The sequence below is a fragment of the Pecten maximus genome, chromosome 2, assembly GCF_902652985.1.
Source record: "Pecten maximus chromosome 2, xPecMax1.1, whole genome shotgun sequence".
NCBI classification, from domain to species: domain Eukaryota; kingdom Metazoa; phylum Mollusca; class Bivalvia; order Pectinida; family Pectinidae; genus Pecten; species Pecten maximus.
Genome location: NC_047016.1, coordinates 44,348,402 through 44,371,833, shown reverse-complemented (window position 1 = coordinate 44,371,833; position 23,432 = coordinate 44,348,402). Strand labels below are relative to the sequence as shown.

General features: G+C 36.9%; 1 protein-coding gene across 2 annotated transcripts in view; it reads left to right on the top strand.

The window, feature by feature from the left end:
• The first annotated feature begins 14,799 nt into the window (after nt 1-14,799).
• The window catches only part of LOC117322203 (solute carrier family 46 member 3-like), an 11,333-nt gene continuing 2,700 nt past the window's right edge, over nt 14,800-23,432 (top strand). Inside the window, exons 1-4 of one of the 2 annotated variants that reach the window (XM_033876977.1) lie at nt 14,800-14,959; nt 15,449-16,642; nt 17,153-17,236; nt 17,556-17,712. In XM_033876977.1, the coding sequence (XP_033732868.1) occupies nt 15,454-16,642; nt 17,153-17,236; nt 17,556-17,712 (1,430 nt within the window). In that variant the 5' untranslated portion in view covers nt 14,800-14,959; nt 15,449-15,453. Of the gene's footprint in view, nt 14,960-15,027; nt 16,643-17,152; nt 17,237-17,555; nt 17,713-23,432 lie in introns of those variants that run through there. The other variant, XM_033876979.1, reaches the window with a different exon arrangement.

Sequence of the window (23,432 nt, the reverse complement as noted above, 5' to 3'; positions counted from 1 at the left end):
CGATCAAATGAATACAATATAATACGGAAATGCACCACTGAAGGTGCATTAAAGCGTGCATTTGAGTGTCCGGGGCGTATTTGACACGCCCAGGAAGCCGTTATTGAAGATTTTTTTTTTTTTTTTTCGGTAACATACAGATTATACCTATATCTAACATCGTGTAAAATTTCACTTCGATCAGACGATCGCATAATACTAAATTTTGCCATTAAATCTTACGAAGTTACGATGAAGATGGCCTGTATTACGGCTGCGCTCGGCACATGAGTACCAGGGAGGTTTGTACAAGCCCAGGAAGTCGTTGATTTATATTTCTTGATTATTTTTTCTGTAACATACAGATTATACTTTTATCTAACATCGTGCAAAATTTCACTTCGATCAGACGAGTGCATAATACTAATTTTTACCATTAAATCTTACGAAGTTACATGGAAGTTGCCCTGTATTACGGCTGCGGTTGGCACATGAGTGTCCAGGGAGGTTTTTACACGCCCAGGAAGCCGTTAATTTATATTTCTTTATTATTTTTTCTGTAACATACAGATTATATATTTATCTAACACCATGCAAAATTTCACTTCGATCGGACGAGTGTATATTATTGTATTTTGTTACTGAATCCAGCCTTAGGTGATCACTTCATTGTCCAGGCCATTTTATATCTACCTGTGATCTGACAAATTAATCCCGGAGCGCCGCCCACCTGCGGTGTGACCGGTAATTGTATTGGTTTACATAACAACTTGTCATGTCCCTGTTAATTGAGATATAACATATTGCAACCCGGAATAAAATACAAATAAAAACTTACTATTTCATCAGTTACGATTATTCCTTCAGTTACAGTTTCAGTTCCGTAATTAGAACGTTTAATAACATCGTAAACTTTGAGTTCTAAAATAAATACGAAAATCATACATTCCAAGTTAAATACTAACATTATTTTTTTACAATATAAATAGTTTTAATGAGTGACAAACCCGCGTGTTCGGCTAATCTAGCTAGACACTCGCTAGATAACGTACAATCAGAGGCAAAAATATATTGTTTTAGTATTCTAGTACAATTAACGACTTAAAAATAAATATAGCAATTATTTATCAATCTCCTGCAAATCAAATAGAATATAACGCATTATGACAGAATTAATTGTAACGTTATAACTCCGTTGCCATACCTGATAAATGTATTAAAATCGGCTATAGACTTATTTAACATGCCCGTATTCTGGTTCGCCCAATAGGAGAAAGTCGGAGGTTTGATTTTTGCGGAAAGGTTATAACAATGTAAATTGTAAATAGAAAAACAACCAAGGACCTTTAGGGTCGTTCAAGGATTACCACACATATAATCAGGAGAATTAATTTTAAAATATGCTCTGAACAGGTCATAGTTAAGAGAGCTAGCACGGTTCTTCAAACGGCTATGCAGTATTTTTAACATGCGGGAGCCACACACCAAGATGCCTTTATTATTGGACATTTCCTAGGTATATTTCTTCTAATGAACTTCTAAGTAGACGAATCCTTTAATATCTGGATCGTTCCAGTTTGATGGACGACGGAAAGAAGGAAATACGCATATTTTCTAATCGAAAGTTATGTTGTCTCAGATGATGGGAATCTAAAATATTACGGATTTCTGCTAATCTTTCTGGCATGATGTCACAAAGAACATTTATATCTATACCATTTTTGGTAGAGAAGAATAAAGACATTCTCTGCGTTTCTTCTATAAATCGGCAAAAGTTCCAGCCTATCACAAGGAGACTTAACACGAACACACCACAGCCTCCCAAAACACACATACGCACTCACCACATGCATGTATGTCGCACGCACGGGAGGCTGTCCTTAAATGACCTTAGGTGTTAATAGGACGTTAAACAAAATAAATCAAACCAAATTATGTACACGTCTCTAATATGTCAATTGTGGAATTCCAAATCTGATACCTGAAATAAAATAATTATAAAAACGTATTATTTCATCAAAACCATGAATACATTCTTACAATTTCGAAGTGATCAATAAATGCATTAATATTTTATAAAACAATAATTGACCGAGTCAAGTGAAAAAAATCATCTATCGGTGACTCCGCCCACCTGCGGTGTAGTCTAATTGGATTAGTTTATATAACTTTGGCGCCTGTCTAGCTGTCAACTAACCCGCGTCTCCGCCTCACTTGTGTTCAATGGAAGACGAGTGACAGGTAACGAAAGCCATCAGTAGGCGGAGTCACGTAACTAACAAATTAGGTGTCGTGCTGTTTGTCCCTCACCATCAGTTTGCTTATTTCTATTCTAATATAAAAAGAATATTTTGTTGCTACCAGAAACATGAAAAAAACAAGTCATCTTATTACCAAATGTAATTTTCTGCATCTTGTACTGCTGCAACAACACGTGTACAAAAATGACCGTTTGTTGCCCGAGTGAATAATCATCAATTACTGTTATTGATGACTACGTAATACCACCAATTGGCTTTTTGAAGTGTAAGTTCTATCGATTTAAGTTGTGCATTTTCGAGATTTTTTAACACATTTCGTGAAGAGGTCGGCTTTGAAAAGGGCCGTTTTTAGAGGTACTGATCGTTTATTGTCGGAACAATGTGGTAGGGTAGGGTTTATCTAGATCCCAAGAAGATGGTTCTAATCACACTAGGTATCAGCCCAATATGGTCGGATAAAAAATAAAATCAGTGGCCTTTTTATTTTGGATATAAGGGACTTAAGATTTTTAATTGATCTGTCCTTGGTTAAACAAATGTAGGAGTAAAGTATGTCCCTGCATGTACAAACTTGTACACATTTATCTTCCCGAAATGGCACGAATTATCACCTTTTATTTCAGTTAAAATCCATCGACCGTTTTTTCTATTATTTGATACGAATCTCGTATCATGATTCACAATTTGGTTGCAGACTCTAACTTTGAAATACTGCAATACATTTTGACAGATTATAATATTTTTTACACGCGGACTCCTCTGTACACTCCATGTAAAACATTTATTTCATACAGTTTTCGATGCCATTTCACATTCTTATCCCATATGCACGTTCTTTTTATCATTATATCAACAAGTTTTTATCAGTATTTCATTTCGAGTTTCAAACTTTGAAATAGATTTTGAAGAACTGTTTATTGGATATAGGACAGTTTCCAATGCCAGTTGACTGTTTTATTTGTATTTCATTTCAGATTTCAAACTCTCCAATTTATATGATTATAATATACACGCATTTCAAAAGAATCATTTGTTAGATATGATTTTTTTTCTTCCTTTAATTTCTCTTAAAAGTCTGTTGTCTAATACCTTTATTTAATACATTAATGTATCATTTTCTATGTTGTACTACTTGTACTTATACTTCCTTGCTGTGTTAACAATCAATGTTTGAAATGAGAAAAAAAAATAATAATATACTTACACGAAAGAAACATCTACATATGTGTACATGTATTTGTTTTAATTTACTTGTATACTTTAATTCTTACGACGTTGAAACAGAATCCCATTTTTTAGGCAAATATATCTTTTATAACCAAGAACATCAAACACTTTATAATCATGACAAAACAGTGAATGCTGACTTTCTAAATTACTGTTATGATTCTAAATTTTATTTCTTAATGACAAAGGAGGAAGTTAAGAGGAACTCTTATTGCTGATTTAACCTGGTACGGTCCTGTTAATGTAAATATACTTTGCAATGGTGACACGAATATCTCCTCAACTGACAATGTAAAAATCGCCAAAGTTGTGCAAAACTTCTTGAGTAGGTCGGGAAGATTCGACTAATCATCACTTCCTATCCCCCACCCCCTTCTTTTCATACTATTTTCTTATAATAAAAAAACTTAATCCAAAATGCTCCATTTATCCATATAATATTAAAAATGTTTTTTCTTCTAATCGATCAAGTATATTTGAATTCATTCCAAACATTTATATGTCGTGATCTTTCCCGATGCAGTCATTTAACTTTATATGTACCTATCTCCTATATTTATACTGTTAAAAGAAATAATGCTGCTTTAGACCCGAGCCCGAGCTTTGGATATTTTCGTTTTTCTCCTTCATTACTGAATGGATTCACAGGCGTCTGAAGTTCTGACAGTAAACTGAGATATAATACCATATAAAAAAATAAGAGTATCTACTATAAAAAAAAGAATTTTATAGTAGATACTCTTATTTTTTATATGGTATTAGACTATATCTCAGTTTACTGTCAGAACTTCAGACGCCTGTGATGGATTAAGGTGATTTTTTCTACCAAGATTTGATTTCAGGTTTTAAATCAATCCGTGTACGTGGATTTTCTTAAAATGTATTTTAACGTCCTAAATCGACGATTTTCATTTTTTTGGGGGAGAATTTGTGTAGCCCGCAATCAAACGTGACTATTCATTTTTTTTGCTAATTATTTCCGATACATGCTATTATTGAGAAATATTACTAGATACAAACAACAAGTAAATATAGCTGATTCTAAAAATATAAATTTCAACATATATCTAATGTGACTTGGTGTCAAATTTTGACATTTTTGTAACCGCGCCGACGATCAATGAACTCGCCGTGTTTACCGAGCTTTCACCGAGCCCGTGCTAAGGGCAGATAACTCTACCGATCCCGAGCTTTGTAGAACTTTTAGCCATTCTGGTTTAAGAATGTTTCCGGGCTCTGCGACGAGGACGCAGTTCTACAAAGAGCCCATATCATTTTATTTTAATGATTTTATATATATTTATCCATCTTTTCATTATTGTTTATCACATTAAAATATTTTTATCACCATATGTACTTTTGTATTTTTTACGTAGAAAATAAAGTTTTCATTTGTGGTATAAACCAATTCATTCGTTTACTTTTTATCTGTTACTAAAGCTATTTCTTTTAGTAAAAAAATATTTTCATCAATGCATGATTTTAATACAACTACAGTACTATTTTCTTATTGTATTCTAGTTTGAATTTTCGAACATTTAGTACAATGCCAAACGAAACTGTCTCTTGAAAAATGAAAATCTGACTGATCACAAACACATCTATTGTGAAACCACCTATCGCAACCAGCGTCACAACTTACCATATCATCAAAAACATTAGAAATATGACATCCATCTAACTCACAATCGAAAAAAATATCATAAGTTTAAGGCTCGAGAAACTTTCTTTTTTCTGTATTTACTAAGTTTTTTCTTTGGAAATTTAGAAAACCTACCATTTGAAATACAATTTACTAGATGCTGTCTCATATAATCTATGTCGAATTCTGTTTCTTCACTACCTTTAAACCCATTAAAACAAAACTCTACTAAATTAGCGATGGCAAAAACCCCACAGTCAACCCCATTTGTTTGCTGTTGTATGCTAGGTAAAATTGTTTTTAAGATTTTCCTATTTTCCCCGTATGATGAACTTACCTGCATTTCTAAGGACGCTGACAAATGATCTTTCTGCTTAGTTATACCTATCAAACTATCAAGAATATAAACTTCGTTACCACTTACCTCCTGTACTGATACTACCCAATGGTCCTCACCTGTATGATGGATTTGTGCTGCTGATGCTGTCGTCGGTTTCATTCGTAAAGCATAATCCGACTTACCGTTTCTCAAAACTGGAGCGTAGCCTGTATCTTGCATACCGTTTATATTTGGAAATTGTTTCTTTAAAATGTCCTGAACATAACACATAGTATTTCCGCATAATTTTCTATCCTTTAAAATATCATCTTTTTCTTTAAAACTTATTGTACTCTTACCGTTATCCATCAAAATACGTTTTGTTTCTACTAGCTTACAAATTGACGGTCTATCATCTGAAAGATCTTCTAATATATCACTTACCTTTGGTTTGTGTCTTTTTGGCAACGAAAGTCGTTTTCTATTAGGTTTTACCTTAGGACTAGTGATAACAATAGGCTCGTTTATACTTACAACATCATCAGTCGGGGCAATTTCCTCTGGTTGATTTATACTCACGTGATCACCACTTATTGTATTTTCTTCTGACTGTTTAATACTCACATCTTTGGATATATCTTCCTTCTCTTCCATTATATTTGATAATCTCCTATTTGTTAAAGATAATCTAGACCTAGGTTTGGGCTTTTTAGGAGTACCGATGTCTGAAATATCATGGAGGGGAGAGATTTGATCAGATTTCACTGGAGAAACTATTGTTGTGCTTGGCGTTGAACATAGTACAGAATCACCTAACTTAGTTAACTTACTGTCTGGTGCGGGAACTACATGTATATCAGTTTCATTTCTATCACAAGGTCGTGGTCGTTTCCTACCTGCTTTCTTGTCTACACGTTTCCTGGAATTACGTTTAAGTTGGGCCATATGAAGTTTTCTCTTACCTACTGAATCATCTATTCCTATACTTAACTTAGCAGCTATAATGTGATAACAAGTACCTATAGACGGACACTGACATTTCTCTTTGGGATGTAACTGAACTGCATACTTATCTCCCTGCGAACCTTCAACTAAAAATGTCTTGGCAGATGGAACATGAGTTACCTTATTATCCCTTAATGCGGCTACTGCTAACGTCTTTTGTGAATTATACTTACCTGCTTGCGGAATATTAGAGTCTGTTGTGGCGTTAACATTGTCATCACTTACCTCTTCGTCGGTTATCTCGTCGTGTACATCTGGCTCTATATCATTGATCTTACTCTGAATTAAATCTAATATACCATCGGGATTACAAACCTTCTTTGAAAATACTACATCATCTGGATCTAACTGTGCGCTCTTATGTATAGCTTTAAGTTTGAATGGACCTACTCCTATTAACCCCCTCTTGATTTCGTTACAATAGTAATTCTGGAGATAATAAAAAGACAAAACTATACTATCTAACGGTAATTCTTTCCAATTATTTAAAGATTTAATTAAGCTAATTGTCCCCTCAACAATGTTATTTGTAATACCCATATACTTGTTACCTACACCTAGCTCCGATAGTACCCACCAACCTGCAAGAATCAAACACTGAACCCAAGCTTCTTTGTATGATAATTAGTTGATCTCTAATCAGGGGATTAAAAGAAGCTGAAGTTGCCAGGTCAGTGTTTGGATAAGGCCCCGTGATCAGTAATTAGTGTTCATCAATGGACTTGTTGAATTGGAATTTAATGAGTTGTGATCACCTTATTTTGATGGGGGAAAAAAATCACATTATACTTTGTATTCATCATTCTACTTTGAATATTGTTTTTCTTTTGATGATTTTTGTAATTTGATATTTCAGTTAATAACTTAAAATGTGCGATAAATATACATATTTTATTTTGTTGTCTTAACAATAACACTCAATTTGAATTAAGTTTAATCTCAAGCCATTTTTATGTTTTAATCACAATCAATTCACATATATCACTAAAGGCTTTACTAATGTACAGTCACAAAGCTCGGGATCGGTAGAGTTATCTGCCCTTAGCACGGGCTCGGTGAAAGCTCGGTAAACACGGCGAGTTCATTGATCGTCGGCGCGGTTACAAAAATGTCAAAATTTGACACCAAGTCACATTAGATATATGTTGAAATTTATATTTTTAGAATCAGCTATATTTACTTGTTGTTTGTATCTAGTAATATTTCTCAATAATAGCATGTATCGGAAATAATTAGCAAAAAACATGAATAGTCACGCTTGATTGCGGGCTACACAAATTCTCCCCCTAAAAAAAAAATACATTTCATGAAAATCCACTTGCACGGATTGATTTAAAACCTGAAATCAAATCTTGGTAGAAAAAAATCACTTTAATCCATTCAGTAATGAAGGAGAAAAACGAAAATATCCAAAGCTCGGGCTCGGGCTCGGGATACACAAATTCTCTACCACCAAGTAACTAGCTATAGAAATTGTCTATAATCAATGAACAGCTAAGTTTTAGATACGTTAGCTCGCTTTTTCCCCAGAGAGCATTTATGGGAAAACGCTATTTCTTGGCATTCATCTCAATAAGATTATCACTAAAATTGTCTTCAATTTCTAGTTCATTGAATCAGGGACATATATAGATTATACGTCCCTGATTGAACAAAACCCAATTAGTTTCTTTTTCTAAATGGATAATTATGACGGATGTTCCTCATAACATCAGAGACGTACATAGAATACGTCCCTGATAGCACGGGCAGGCTGACAAGTTAATGTATATCTAAAATGTTTAATAATCATAATAATCATTATTTTTTTATTATCATTAGAATTATGAAATTATTATTATTATTTGCATTTCGCCTATATAAAACTATATAGCCATAGCGTGATCGTCTAGATGTTGAAGAAGGTAGAAATATATTATAAGATTGCAATATAATATAGAAATACATGGAAAATGTGTAGGCATCTTTACTGATTTGTAGGAGTCGAAATGATTTAATTCTTTGCAATGTCTTGCATCGGGGCTAGCCGGGATGAGAAAATATACATAGCCACATACATGTAGGTAGGTTTTTGCTAACTTTGTAGAACAGAGACTTTAACATGCGTTTCGAAGTCTGCCTAATTTCAGCAGTGGCCAGTTCAGTCAACTTACTCATAATATAGCCGAAAGCGGGACATAATCGCAACATTATTTATTTCTTGGTTTTTGGAATGGTGGGTATACCTACATTATAACAAGGGAAAAGTCTACCAAAATCCACCTTTGGTGAAATGTCGTTTAGACCTTGTAGGAAATCAAGCGAATAAGAGATGCTTATATATATGTTTGTAACCGCCTTTGAAGTGTAATATGTATCTACATTTTGTGTAAAGATGGATATGAGTAATAGACATCATAGTCAGCCCACCTAAGATAGAACACATGCAGATTTGCCAAATTTTTTTAGCTAGAGTGTTTGGTTGGACTATCAATATCCTAAAATGGTTTATCTCAACTTATCTCATCAGCAAAACGAGTTTGTATGTTACTTCTAGAGGTAAGGCATTTGATCGAGTTTTCAGTTATGACCGATGGTACATGCACAAATAAAATAATATTGAACATCAAATTTGACCAAGTGTACTAATCTGGTGGTACCTGTAACCTGTAATTAAAACAAGGCAAGCACATGACCAAACGATTTTTAAATCCATTGATCCATGTGCATCGCCGATTTGAAATGCTGATTTTGGTAAGTTTTCATACATGTATGTGTCGAAGATCTAACAGTGAAAATATCATTATATGCAATTTTGCCTTGATTCTGAACAACAGATATTTTCTAGAACAAGTTTGATCATGAGATTTTCAGCTCTTTTCAGCTCAAGTCTTTCATACGCTATTAAAATACAAGTTGCATAAATTGGGAAATCGCTTAATATGGACTTTGAAACGGTTCCAAATCAGCCAAACAGGCAAACTTGCAAGGCCAATAAATTCATTGCATGGAAGCAAAACCCCTTATCTAAGAACATTAAATATACATTAAATGTATGCGCCATATTTCAATGCAATTATTCTAAACAATTGTTTATATGAATGATTCTTATGTTTTTCTTCTGTCTCGAAAATGCAATAAAAGCCAATCTGTTCAAAATGTGAATGCTTTTTAGCAATATTCAAGATGTAATATTTCTAATCTTTATAACACAAGGACTAGTCTTGAAATACAGCTATTCTTCCCATATACATTATTATCCCACTTCAAATTTGGTGCAATCAGCAATGATCTTGAAGCAGTACTTTGGACGGACATGTGTTGTTTAAACATAATCGTCTATGTATTGCGATTTTGCTTTTTATTTTTTTGGGGGGAGGAAGATTAATGATTAATTTGCCTTTGTTGTTATTGAATTTACATGTTGCTATGGCAAGCCAAGTTGTCATTTATTCACGGAGCAACGTTGATCCAGGATTTTACCAAATTATATAAGATATCTTAAATACTTCATAATATATATTATATAATAAATGAGATATCTTATATACTTTTGTTTATAAGATATATTATATATCTCATAAAAGATGTAATATATCTTATAAAGAAAATTAAATAAGATATCTTATGTATTTTATAAGATATCCTATATATTATATGAGATATCTTATATGTTATAAAGGAAATTATATAAGATATCTTATATAATTCGATTATAGGATGTCTTATAAAGAACGAGATTTGAATTGGTGATAATACAATCTCCTCCACTCGATGAAGGAGCAGAGATGAAGCTGAAACTACATATAATGGTTTAAAACAGATTTATAATTGCCATATATTCATGTTTGCTCGAAGACGACATCTGCTCCGTGCCTAGCCGATCGTGGTCGTGACAGAGGGTTGATTGTGTATGTTCCGGGTGCCTTCCAATAAAACGGAAGTTACCTTACAGAGGGAGCAGTCATTCTCGAACTTTTAGGTTTTGCCGGTCTCACGAGAGTCTTGTTCTTAATAAGATATCTTATACACTTTTCTTTATAAGATATCTTATATACTATATACTATATAAAGAAGAGTTTACAAGACATCATATAAAAGATATAAGATATCTTATAAACTTTAAATAAGATAATTTATAAACAAATAAGGTACCTCGTAAACATATAAGATATCTTATATAATATATAAGATATCTTATATAATTTGGTAAAATACTGGATCAACATTGCTCCGCGAATAAATGACAACTTGGCTTGCCATATGTTGACCTCGCTTTACCATGACGTTGTGTGATTGACAGTTCCCCTTTAACAAATCCATAATTTAATGACCGAACAACAAAGATACCAAGGTTTTTCCAAAAATTCAACTGTAAAACCATCTGATCCTGGGCTTTTGTTATTTTCATGTTTGCCAATATTTTACTTGCTTCATTTGTTGTTATTAATCCTTCTAATTTTTCAGAGTCAGAATGATTAAGTTTAGGTATGTTTTCAAAGTCAAGAAAAGTAGGAAGGTCAACATTTTCAAGATTTTTTTCATAAAAACATTTTACTTCATCTAGAATGTGTTCTTGCTTTGTAATAAAACTCCCATCATCATACTGTAATTTAGGAATAATTTTTTATATGAAATTCCAATGACGCATATAAAGGAATTAGTTAGTTGATGAACGCAGGCAAAATGCCTCTATTAGCACAGAACCACAGTCTTCGTGTCGTCGAAAGCTTGGTTCAGCTTGTTTGATTGATGACACTTGATTGATATTTCTTTAAGAGGAATGGTAACTTTTCCATGTATGTTCACATACCGGTTGCGCATTGATTACTTTATTTTTCCAATAATTAAATAAGTATTTAATCCGATTTTTTATGTTAATGACCGTAGGGACTAAACAACAACTGTTCTGAATACATATTGAAAAAATTAGATGATCTGACCATACGGGAACATTGTACGATGTTTACTTGCCGAAATATACGCAATTTAATTCCAATCCAAACCGCCTCGCAGCTTCAGGTCGCCATCTTTGTTAAAATCAAAGCATCTGTGCGTTTTGAAGAGTAAGTACTGCAAAGCTTCTAAATGATCTTGCGATACAATTTTTAAGATAATAATAGAAACGAAATATGGATTTTAAAATAATTTGATTTAAATTACTTATGCTTTAGATTGGCAAATAGTAGCAATTATTTACAATGAACTTTAACGTTGTACTCAGTACTGATCACGATGCTTTTATTTAGACGTTTTCTATTTCTTTCGCTTCATTTCATTTAAAGAATTGTTTTAGATTTCCCAGTAATTTCGCGGGAAATGAATTTGATGACGTAGGAAGCCCACATGCTATAGAATCAGGCATCTATAGTCGATAAGTGGAGGTTTGGAGTGGATAACACTTCGGTCCATTAGCTTAGAACGTGACCCAGAAAACACGACGATAATAAAAACAGAAGACCATTGAACATTACCGGATTATTTCCGCAATTTTTGAGACACCATTGTGCTAAATTACAATGGAAAGTAACACTGATTTAATTCATAGCTATCGTATCGTAATCTATACATCATTTATGTAGTTGGGCAAGACCTACTTTCGTTTTACAGTTTACGGATATGGTCATATAAATAATTCATCTTCTCAACCATAGTCGAATTACTTCACGGGATAGTTCTATCAGGTACATTTGTACTTCTCATGTATAGGGTGCATCTTTGTTTAGAATTGACTGGTCTGCAGGTGTGATCTGGCTACTCTCAGCAGACCCTGACCCCAGGGTCACGTTACTATCGTATTCCTTTGTAAACACTTCATAATGGATTACTACAACTTTCTACCTTCTGGAAGAGACGTGTATATGATATACCATACTTATGTGGATGGGTACTTCAGCATTTTAAATACTTTAATATATAATTACTTATAACCGGTAAGCTTGTAATAATAATAATAATAATAATATTACACTTCCTGCTTGAGAACATATCGATGTAGATTATATACACACATATTGTTCCTTCTAGTATAATGTACAGTTCATACATAACAGTAGCTAAAATGTGGATAACACAGGAGGGGCAATATAACTCCCTATATATCAACCTCCTTAGTGAATAGACACAGGAATGGATCAGTCACTGAAAAAAATGATGGTTGGAATTAGTCTATCTTTGTTGATGGATGGAGCTGATACAACATCTCCTGGTAGAGTTACATGGTTGTATTATTATAAGTTATAATAGGGAAACTGATAGATGACTTAGGTAATTTCCTTCGTAAACAGTTAGTTAAATTCGACGTTTTTCTAGACAAGATGAACGACATTTCTGGTCCAAGGACGGCCCAAAAACCCCAAATAAAATTATCATTTTCTGCATTTTATTCGCTTCTTCTTTCGGTACTTTTAGATTTATCTTTCTGTCTGTAGGTACGATGGTCTAGTGGTAGGACGCAGGGCTACGTGACCGAAGGGTCACTGGTTCGAGTCCTGGCACGGGCGCTGTATTGATTACGATACTTGACCCCGCTGTGTTCCTGTCGACTTAGTTTTAAATGAGTGCGTGGTAGGGCATGCGCAGTGCAAGCAAGTGTATGAGCTTTCAGAGCGGAAATGGCAGCTCCAGCTGTGTGCTCCCTATGAAGTCGAGAAAGATATTGGCTGGTTACCAAGTCCAAATATCCACGGTTAGAATTTGTGAAACGGCTATATTGCTGTGATATAGAAGTACATAAAACCCTAATTATTATTATCATCATTGTGATAAGTTTTCTCAGCATTTCACCACCACGTACCGCCTCGTATTCTGTCTGCTTCCATTGTTCTACTTATAATTATTCAAGCTGTTCAGGAATCCCAAATACGATCGGGTTGTTTTCTCTTTGTTTTCTGTCCTAATTAGGGCTTTTCACCAGTGGTGAAAAGACCTATTGTTTTCGTTATGTTTCTTATTCTTATTCTTATTATTCTTCTGCCGTTTTCGTAGCGTATTAATCTTTTAATTGGTAAAGATTAGGCTAATTGTCTCTCTCGCATTTTGTTGGCCAAGGTATGACCATGTGTCAAAAATTTTAAAATTAGGTCAAAAATCCAATATGGCCGCCATGACGTCATTCCTAAAAAGTTTGATATGACCATAACTCAAAATACAAAGGTAATATTATGGTACATTAGGTCTGGGGCTAGTTTTTATATAATTACAACTTTAAGGTCAGAGGTCAAATAAAAAAAGCTCGCCAGGGGTCAAGTTTGTCTATTTTTAGAAAAATCTTCATTTTTCATTTTTTTTTTTTAAAAGATGTTCAAAGTATGATGCAGTATGTCATTCTGATGTTTAATTTTTTCGGTTATATTTGTCGTTAACGCAGTACGCCATTTTGAATATTTTTGTTCTATTTGGTATGCCCACAACCCACATTTTCAGTTTCTTCTCAAATTCCACCAGTGCGATTCAGCACAAACTTTGACAAAATGACTATGAGATAATACTGACCAAGCCTTGATATCATGGGGTCGGTCCGAAATCCAATATGGCCGCCATGCCGTCATATTTGAAAAGTTTCAAATGGCTATAACTCAAAAAGGGTCATGTGATCATGCTATTTGTAGATAATGCATGCCGCTAACTTTTACTCACAAAAAGTTTTAAGGTCAGAGGTCAAATATAAAAGTTAGTTATGGGGTCAAAGGTCACCAAATTTTCAACTTTTTGAATTTGTAAAATGTTTTACACAGGTCGATGCAGTATGTCATTCTGATGATTTTGGTACCTTCAGTTTTTCTTTAGCACTTCCGGTTCAGGATGTACGCCATTTAAAAAATTTCCGTGATTGTGCAATCATTGCTAAATCTTCTCAATAACCAAGAGGCTCAGGGACTTGGTATTTGGTCTGTAACATGCTGGGTTAGAGCGCTACCAAGTTTCTATTCAAATGAATGACCTTGATCTACATTCAAGGTCACAGGTGTCAAATTGGCTAAAATCTTTAAATGACTTCTGAATAGCCAAGACGCCAAGGGAGTTGAACTATGACCTTGACCTACATTTAAGGTCATCAAGGTAAATTCTCCCTTAAGTTTGTCAATGGTGTGAAAAGCCCGTCAAATTGTCCGTGACAATTTCTAGTTTTCAATACAACTTTATCCGTGTTCAGTTTTGGGAATATTGAGATTGGAAAAATGTAATTTTACTGCACTTAGAAAAGGCATTTCAGGTAAGCATAGTAAAACGTCTGATAGCTTAAACTTAATCTACAAGTGATTACGGACTTTATCAGGATAATACGTTGTATAATAAATACGAAACTATGGTACTATGTCATTTAGTGCCGAAGGAGATTTACAAGTAGATATGTTTTAAAACTATGATTATACGGTTAGATGACCATCTCATATCTGTCGCGACGGTCGAACAATGTAAATAGTATCGTCACATGTCGCCAGTATAACAGGTCAATATATAGGACGATGTTATCATATGATAAAGCTGACAACTAGACATTAAGCATGTGGTTATGATGTATCGCTGAGATTCCCGGAGACACCAGTAAGTAACGTTAATTAAACTTATTCTACGTATATACATTATTTAGCGATGATGTGAATGTTTTTTTTTCATGTTTTAGCGCACTTGACTCGAGGTCTCTCTTAAGTTATGTTGCTTTTAGGCGTCAGTCGTGTGCTGTTCCTCAACAAGATTGGTGCCATTGCCACCACATTCAAAATATATTTTGAACTTATAACTCCAATACTTTAAACTGTATACTGATAAGATGGTATAGATGATGTTTCAATTCCATGATGACCAGCAGTCATCATCGGTTGATGAAATATATATTATTCCCTAATTTTCTGTTTATGGACAACGTAGCACAGGACTAAAACATTCACAATCATCAATTAAAATTTTTTTGCTCGTACGTATACATAAATATATACATTATATGAGGCGGCGTTTTTCATTTATTTATTTTTTGTATCTGCGAATATGAAATAATTTGTATACCAGTAAAACTTTTTCCGTGTAAATTTTTAGAAAATATGGATAAAATGACAGAGGATGAGAAAAGCCCACTTCTTCTACCACAACAAAGTGTCAACAGTGATATAGATGTTGAAGTAGAAACGTTAACGCAGCCAGAGTTCACATCCAAACCTGATCCTCCTCCGCTGAGATGGAGACACTTTTTGATGTCCCCTTGCCTGGCGATACACCTGTATTCGTACATATATTGTAACATGGTAATCGGCCAGTACGTGTATTATGACATTGCCAAACAGAAATATCCAGATTCTTCATTTCTAACAAATAATGGCGACTCGCAATGTCACACCAACAAGACATCTTTGGCCTTCATTGAGAGGACAAACATACAGAAGTTGACTAGCGACTGGCTGATGTTGGCATCCGTGTTTTCCAGCGTACCCGCCATTGTGATGGATGTCGTTCTGGGATCTTTTAGCGATAAATATGGAAGAAAGCCTTTTGTTGTTATTTCTCTTATTGGAACCTTTCTGAAAACTAGCTTAATTACGATAGGAATAAGTTCGGGTATCAGTTTCAGTTATTTCTTGCTGTTTGTTGGGATAGAAGGGCTGACAGGTGGCTGGTGTCTCGTGTTATCGCTAGGTTATGCCTACATGTCCGACCTAACAGTCAGCGGCAAATCACGCACTTTGGCTTTTACACTGGTCGAAATTTCAGTCGGTTTTGGACTGGTGTTGTCCGGCGTTTCTTCTGGTTATCTAATCAAAGACGTCGGCTTTGTTTATTCAATGATTGTTATATCAGCTTTAAATGGACTTAATCTCATGATAGTATTACTTTTTCTTCCCGAATCGTTAGAAAATTCCATGCGCAAAGCAACCGGTGTTTTGAATTTAATCAAAAGTGCGTTCGCATTTTACACCAAGGATACGTCAAAGGACGGTAAAAGATGGAAGTATATTATACTAACGCTGAGCTATATTGCTTTAACCATGTCTCTAATTGGTAGAGAGACTGTGGAAGAGCTGTATCAACTTAATGCGCCATTTTGTTGGACTTCTGTGAAAATAGGATGGTTTTCAAGTATTGGGTACATTGCACGTAACGTTATTGGCCTAAGCTCCATAAAGCTGCTCCAATGTTGTCTCTCCGACAAAGTCATTGTCATAGTCAGCGGTTTATCAAGCGTGCTTGCTTACATCATGGAGGCTTTTGCGGTCAATGATACCATGCTGTTTTTTGGTAAGTGTAAAGATTTTTCATTGTTCTATGATCAGTTCTTAATTTTACAATGACTTAGCGATACTTTCTTTCGTTTTCAGCGAAATTCGGCTTCCTGCCTATTGAAGAAGTGATTGCTACACTCTGGCATGGACAGTCTAATGAATAAGTCGATACACATTAAACACATTAACATTAAGATATATATTATATGCCGTTAAGATAATTTATTTATTTTGGGAAAATTATCTAAAATTCGACATGCATACATAACGCGATTGCAAAAGCTCGCCGATATTTAACAGTCAAATAGATATGTTTACGGTTATATTTACACAAATTCAAGTGTGTGGGTAAAATTTGATGTGCAACCTTAAACAGAGAATTTATTTTATTTATTTTGTACATATAAAATAGTGCTAGCACCTTTTGACGTTGTCTTCAAATATTGTATTTAGTTATTATATCGAAAGACTAAATTCATATACTTAGTATCTTAATTAGCTTTTTAACGCTATGATTCTATTTCAGTGCCCGCTATTGGAATATTTACTATGCTGGCCAGTCCGGTGATTAGATCGATATTGTCCAAAATGACGCCTCCTGACCAGCAAGGTTTGGTTTCTGTTTAGTTTCAACCACGCACTTATCGTGAAGTGAGGGCCTCTTCTTAGAGACGAATAACATAAAGAGTTATCGACTTGAATCAATGTGAACTTATCCTCCTGGATCACGAATGACACCAGTAGCATGGCTAGTTTTCAATATAACATTTTAACAGCTGTATTTTATTTGATATCAATTTGAAATGAGCTTGTAATCAAATGATCAAAACTGGAACATTAAAAATTCAAATAGTGCATGGAAATAATTGGTATTTCACATCTACAAATTCATAGATGTTGATGCATCCTAATCACGTATGTTTTAACAGGTGCGTTATTTGCTGGTACTGCGGTGATACAGTCGGTATGTACAGTCGCAGCAGATGTTATCTCCAAGTCGATATATACAGCAACTGTTGGCAGCTTCCGGGGATTTGTGTTTCTAGAATTTGGAGGATTCAGTGCTCTAATGCTCGTCCTTTTCATGTGAGTCTATATTGTAGTGTTTACATGTCAATAAGGTCTTATCAGATAAAAGTTTGTAAAAAGTAAATAATAAACAAAATGAATACCGTTGTGTAAATGAAACCGTCCCAGAAAAATAAGCGTCCAAGCTAGTTTGATCACACGCTGCAGGTATATACTTCACTAAAGCACTTAAGCATGACATATGTACATGTACTAGAATATATATGTGGACCAAAATGTAAACAATGCCATCTATCAGCGGGTATCGGAAGTCTTGTTTGCTGGCTAGTGATCCGTATAATGATGTGTTCAAGAAAACAAGAGAAAATAGGAATATATGCAAAATCGTAATTCTTATTCAAGATTAAGAGTAAAGCATGGTCAAAATTTACTTTGGGATGCTTTTCATAGGATATAAACGACCTGATGTTCCGGACGGGTACAAATCGTTAATCGACCACACTATCTGTGTAGATCTAGTACTTAAAACGGAAAAACCGAAAACTAAAAGACGTAAAAATCATCTCTTTAAACATAACGGCGATTTTTACCTACATTAATCAATTGAATAGTCCTTCTCTACCAGGCGTCTAGGGTACACGACATCTCACACAGATACTGAACAAGACCTTGGGTACACGATATCTAACACAGATACTGAACAAGACCTTGGGTACACGACATCCAACACAGATACTGAACCAGACCTTGGGTACACGACATCTCACACAGATACTGAACCAGACCTTGGGTACACGACATCCAACACAGATACTGAACCAGACCTTGGGTACACCACGTCTATCACAGATACTGAACCAGACCTTGGGTACACGACATCCAACACAGATACTGAACTAGACCTCGGGTACACGACATCTAACACAGATACTGAACAAGACCTCGGGTACACGACATCTAACACAGATACTGAACCAGACCTTTGGTACACGACATCTAACACAGATACTGAACCAGACCTTGGGTACACGACATCCAACACAGATACTGAACCAGACCTTGGGTACACCACGTCTATCACAGATACTGAACCAGACCTTGGGTATACGACATCTAACACAGATACTGAACCAGACCTTTGGTACACGACATCTAACACAGATACTGAACCAGACCTTGGGTACACGATATCTAACACAGATACTTAACCAGACCTTGGGTACACGACATCTAACACAGATACTGAACCAGACCTTGGGTACACGACATCTAACACAGATACTGAACCAGACCTTGGGTACACGACATCCAACACAGATACTGAACCAGACCTTGGGTGCACGACATCCAACACAGATACTGAACCAGACCTTGGGTATACGACATCTAACACAGATACTGAACCAGACCTTGGGTACACAACATCTAACACAGATACTGAACAAGACCTCGGGTACACGACATCAAACACAGATACTGAACCAGACCTCGGGTACACGACATCAAACACAGATACTGAACCAGACCTTGGGTACAAGACATCCAACACAGATACTGAACAAGACCTCGGGTACACGACATCCAACACAGATACTGAACCAGACCTTGGGTACACGACATCCAACACAGATACTGAACAAGACCTCGGCTACACGACATCAAACACAGATACTGAACCAGACCTTGGGTACACGACATCTAACGCAGGTACTGAACCAGACCTTGGGTACACGACATCTAACACAGATACTGAACCAGACCTCGGGTACACGACATCAAACACAGATACTGAACCAGACCTTGGGTACAAGACATCCAACACAGATACTGAACAAGACCTCGGGTACACGACATCCAACACAGATACTGAACCAGACCTTGGGTACACGACATCCAACACAGATACTGAACCAGACCTTGGGTACACGACATCTAAGACAGATACTGAACCAGACCTTGGGTACACGATATCCAACACAGATACTGAACCAGACCTTGGGTACACGACATCTAACGCAGGTACTGAACCAGACCTTGGGTACACGACATCTAAGACAGATACTGAACCAGACCTTGGGTACACGACATCAAACACAGATACTGAACCAGACCTTGGGTACACGACATCTAACACAGATACTGAACCAGACCTTCGGTACACGACATCTAAGACAGATACTGAACCAGACCTTGGGTACACGATATCCAACACAGATACTGAACCAGACCTTGGGTACACGATATCCAACACAGATACTGAACCAGACCTTGGGTACACGACATCTAACACCGATACTGAACCAGACCTTGGGTACACGACATCTAACACAGATACTGAACCAGACCTCGGGTACACGACATCTAACACAGATACTGAACCAGACCTTGGGTACACAACATCTAACACAGATACTGAACAAGACCTCGGGTACACGACATCCAAACACAGATACTGAACAAGACCTTGGGTACACGACATCAACACAGATACTGAACCAGACCTTGGGTACACGACATCTAACACAGATACTGAACCAGACCTTGGATACACGATAACTAACACAGATACTGAACCAGACCTTGGGTACACGACATCCAACACAGATACTGAACAAGACCTTGGGTACACCACGTCTATCACAGATACTGAACCAGACATTGGGTACACGACATCTAACACAGATACTGAACAAGACCTCGGGTACACGATATCTAACACAGATACTGAACCAGACATTGGGTACACGACATCTAACACAGATACTGAACCAGACCTTGGGTACATGATATCTAACACAGATACTGAACCAGACCTAGGGTACACGACATCCAACACAGATACTGAACCAGACCTTTGGTACACGAAATCCAACACAGATACTGAACCAGACCTTGGGTACACGACATCTAACACAGGTACTGAACCAGACCTTGGGTACACGACATCTAACACAGATACTGAACAAGACCTTGGGTACATGATATCTAACACAGATACTGAACAAGACCTTGGGTACACGATATCCAACACAGATACTGAACCAGACATTGGGTACACGACATCTAACACAGATACTGAACCAGACCTTGGGTACACAACATCTAACACAGATACTGAACAAGACCTCGGGTACACGACATCAAACACAGATACTGAACCAGACCTCGGGTACACGACATCAAACACAGATACTGAACCAGACCTTGGGTACAAGACATCCAACACAGATACTGAACAAGACCTCGGGTACACGACATCCAACACAGATACTGAACCAGACCTTGGGTACACGACATCCAACACAGATACTGAACAAGACCTCGGCTACACGACATCAAACACAGATACTGAACCAGACCTTGGGTACACGACATCTAACACAGATACTGAACCAGACCTTGGGTACACGACATCTAACACAGATACTGAACCAGACCTCGGGTACACGACATCAAACACAGATACTGAACCAGACCTTGGGTACAAGACATCCAACACAGATACTGAACCAGACCTTTGGTACACGACATCTAACACAGATACTGAACCAGACCTCGGGTACACGACATCAAACACAGATACTGAACCAGACCTTGGGTACAAGACATCCAACACAGATACTGAACAAGACCTCGGGTACACGACATCCAACACAGATACTGAACCAGACCTTGGGTACACGACATCCAACACAGATACTGAACCAGACCTTGGGTACACGACATCTAAGACAGATACTGAACCAGACCTTGGGTACACGATATCCAACACAGATACTGAACCAGACCTTGGGTACACGACATCTAACACCGATACTGAACCAGACCTTGGGTACACGACATCTAACACAGATACTGAACCAGACCTTGGGTACACGACATCTAACACAGATACTGAACCAGACCTTCGGTACACGACATCTAACACAGATACTGAACCAGACCTTGGGTACACGATATCCAACATAGATACTGAACCAGACCTTGGGTACACGATATCCAACACAGATACTGAACCAGACCTTGGGTACACGACATCTAACACCGATACTGAACCAGACCTTGGGTACACGACATCTAACACAGATACTGAACCAGACCTTGGGTACACAACATCTAACACAGATACTGAACAAGACCTCGGGTACACGACATCCAACACAGATACTGAACCAGACCTCGGGTACACGACATCTAACACAGATACTGAACCAGACCTTGGATACACGACATCTAACACAGATACTGAACCAGACCTTGGATACACGATAACTAACACAGATACTGAACCAGACCTTGGGTACACGACATCCAACACAGATACTGAACCAGACCTTGGGTACACGACATCTAACACAGATACTGAACCAGACCTTGGATACACGATATCTAACACAGATACTGAACCAGACCTTGGGTACACGATATCTAACACAGACACTGAACAAGACCTTGGGTACACGATATCTAACACAGATACTGAACCAGACATTGGGTACACGACATCTAACACAGATACTGAACCAGACCTTGGGTACACGATATCTATCACAGATACTGAACCAGACATTGGGTACACGACATCTAACACAGATACTGAACAAGACCTCGGGTACACGATATCTAACACAGATACTGAACCAGACATTGGGTACACGACATCTAACACAGATACTGAACCAGACCTTGGGTACATGATATCTAACACAGATACTGAACCAGACCTAGGGTACACGACATCCAACACAGATACTGAACCAGACCTTTGGTACACGAAATCCAACACAGATACTGAACCAGACCTTGGGTACACGACATCTAACACAGGTACTGAACCAGACCTTGGGTACACGACATCTAACACAGATACTGAACAAGACCTTGGGTACATGATATCTAACACAGATACTGAACAAGACCTTGGGTACACGATATCCAACACAGATACTGAACCAGACATTGGGTACACGACATCTAACACAGATACTGAACCAGACCTTGGGTACACGACATCCAACACAGATACTGAACCAGACCTCGGGTACACGACATCCAACACAGATACTGAACCAGACCTTGGGTACACGACATCTAACACAGATACTGAACCAGACATTGGGTACACGACATCCAACACAGATACTGAACAAGACCTCGGGTACTCTACATCTAACACAGATACTGAACCAGACCTTGGGTACACGACATCCAACACAGATACTGAACCAGACCTTGGGTACACAACATCTAACACAGATACTGAACCAGACCTTGGGTACATGATATCTATCACAGATACTGAACCAGACATTGGGTACACGACATCCAACACAGATACTGAACCAGACCTTGGGTGCACGACATCCAACACAGATACTGAACCAGACCTTGGGTACACGATATCCAACACAGATACTGAACCAGACCTTGGGTATACGACATCTAACACAGATACTGAACAAGACCTTGGGTACACGACATCCAACACAGATACTGAACCAGACCTTGGGTACACGATATCCAACACAGATACTGAACCAGACCTTGGGTACACGATATCCAACACAGATACTGAACCAGACCTTGGGTACACGACATCTAACAGAGATACTGAACAAGACCTTGGATACACGATAACTAACACAGATACTGAACCAGACCTTGGGTACACGACATCTAACACCGATACTGAACCAGACCTTGGGTACACGACATCTAACACAGATACTGAACCAGACCTTGGGTACACGACATCTAACACAGATACTGAACCAGAC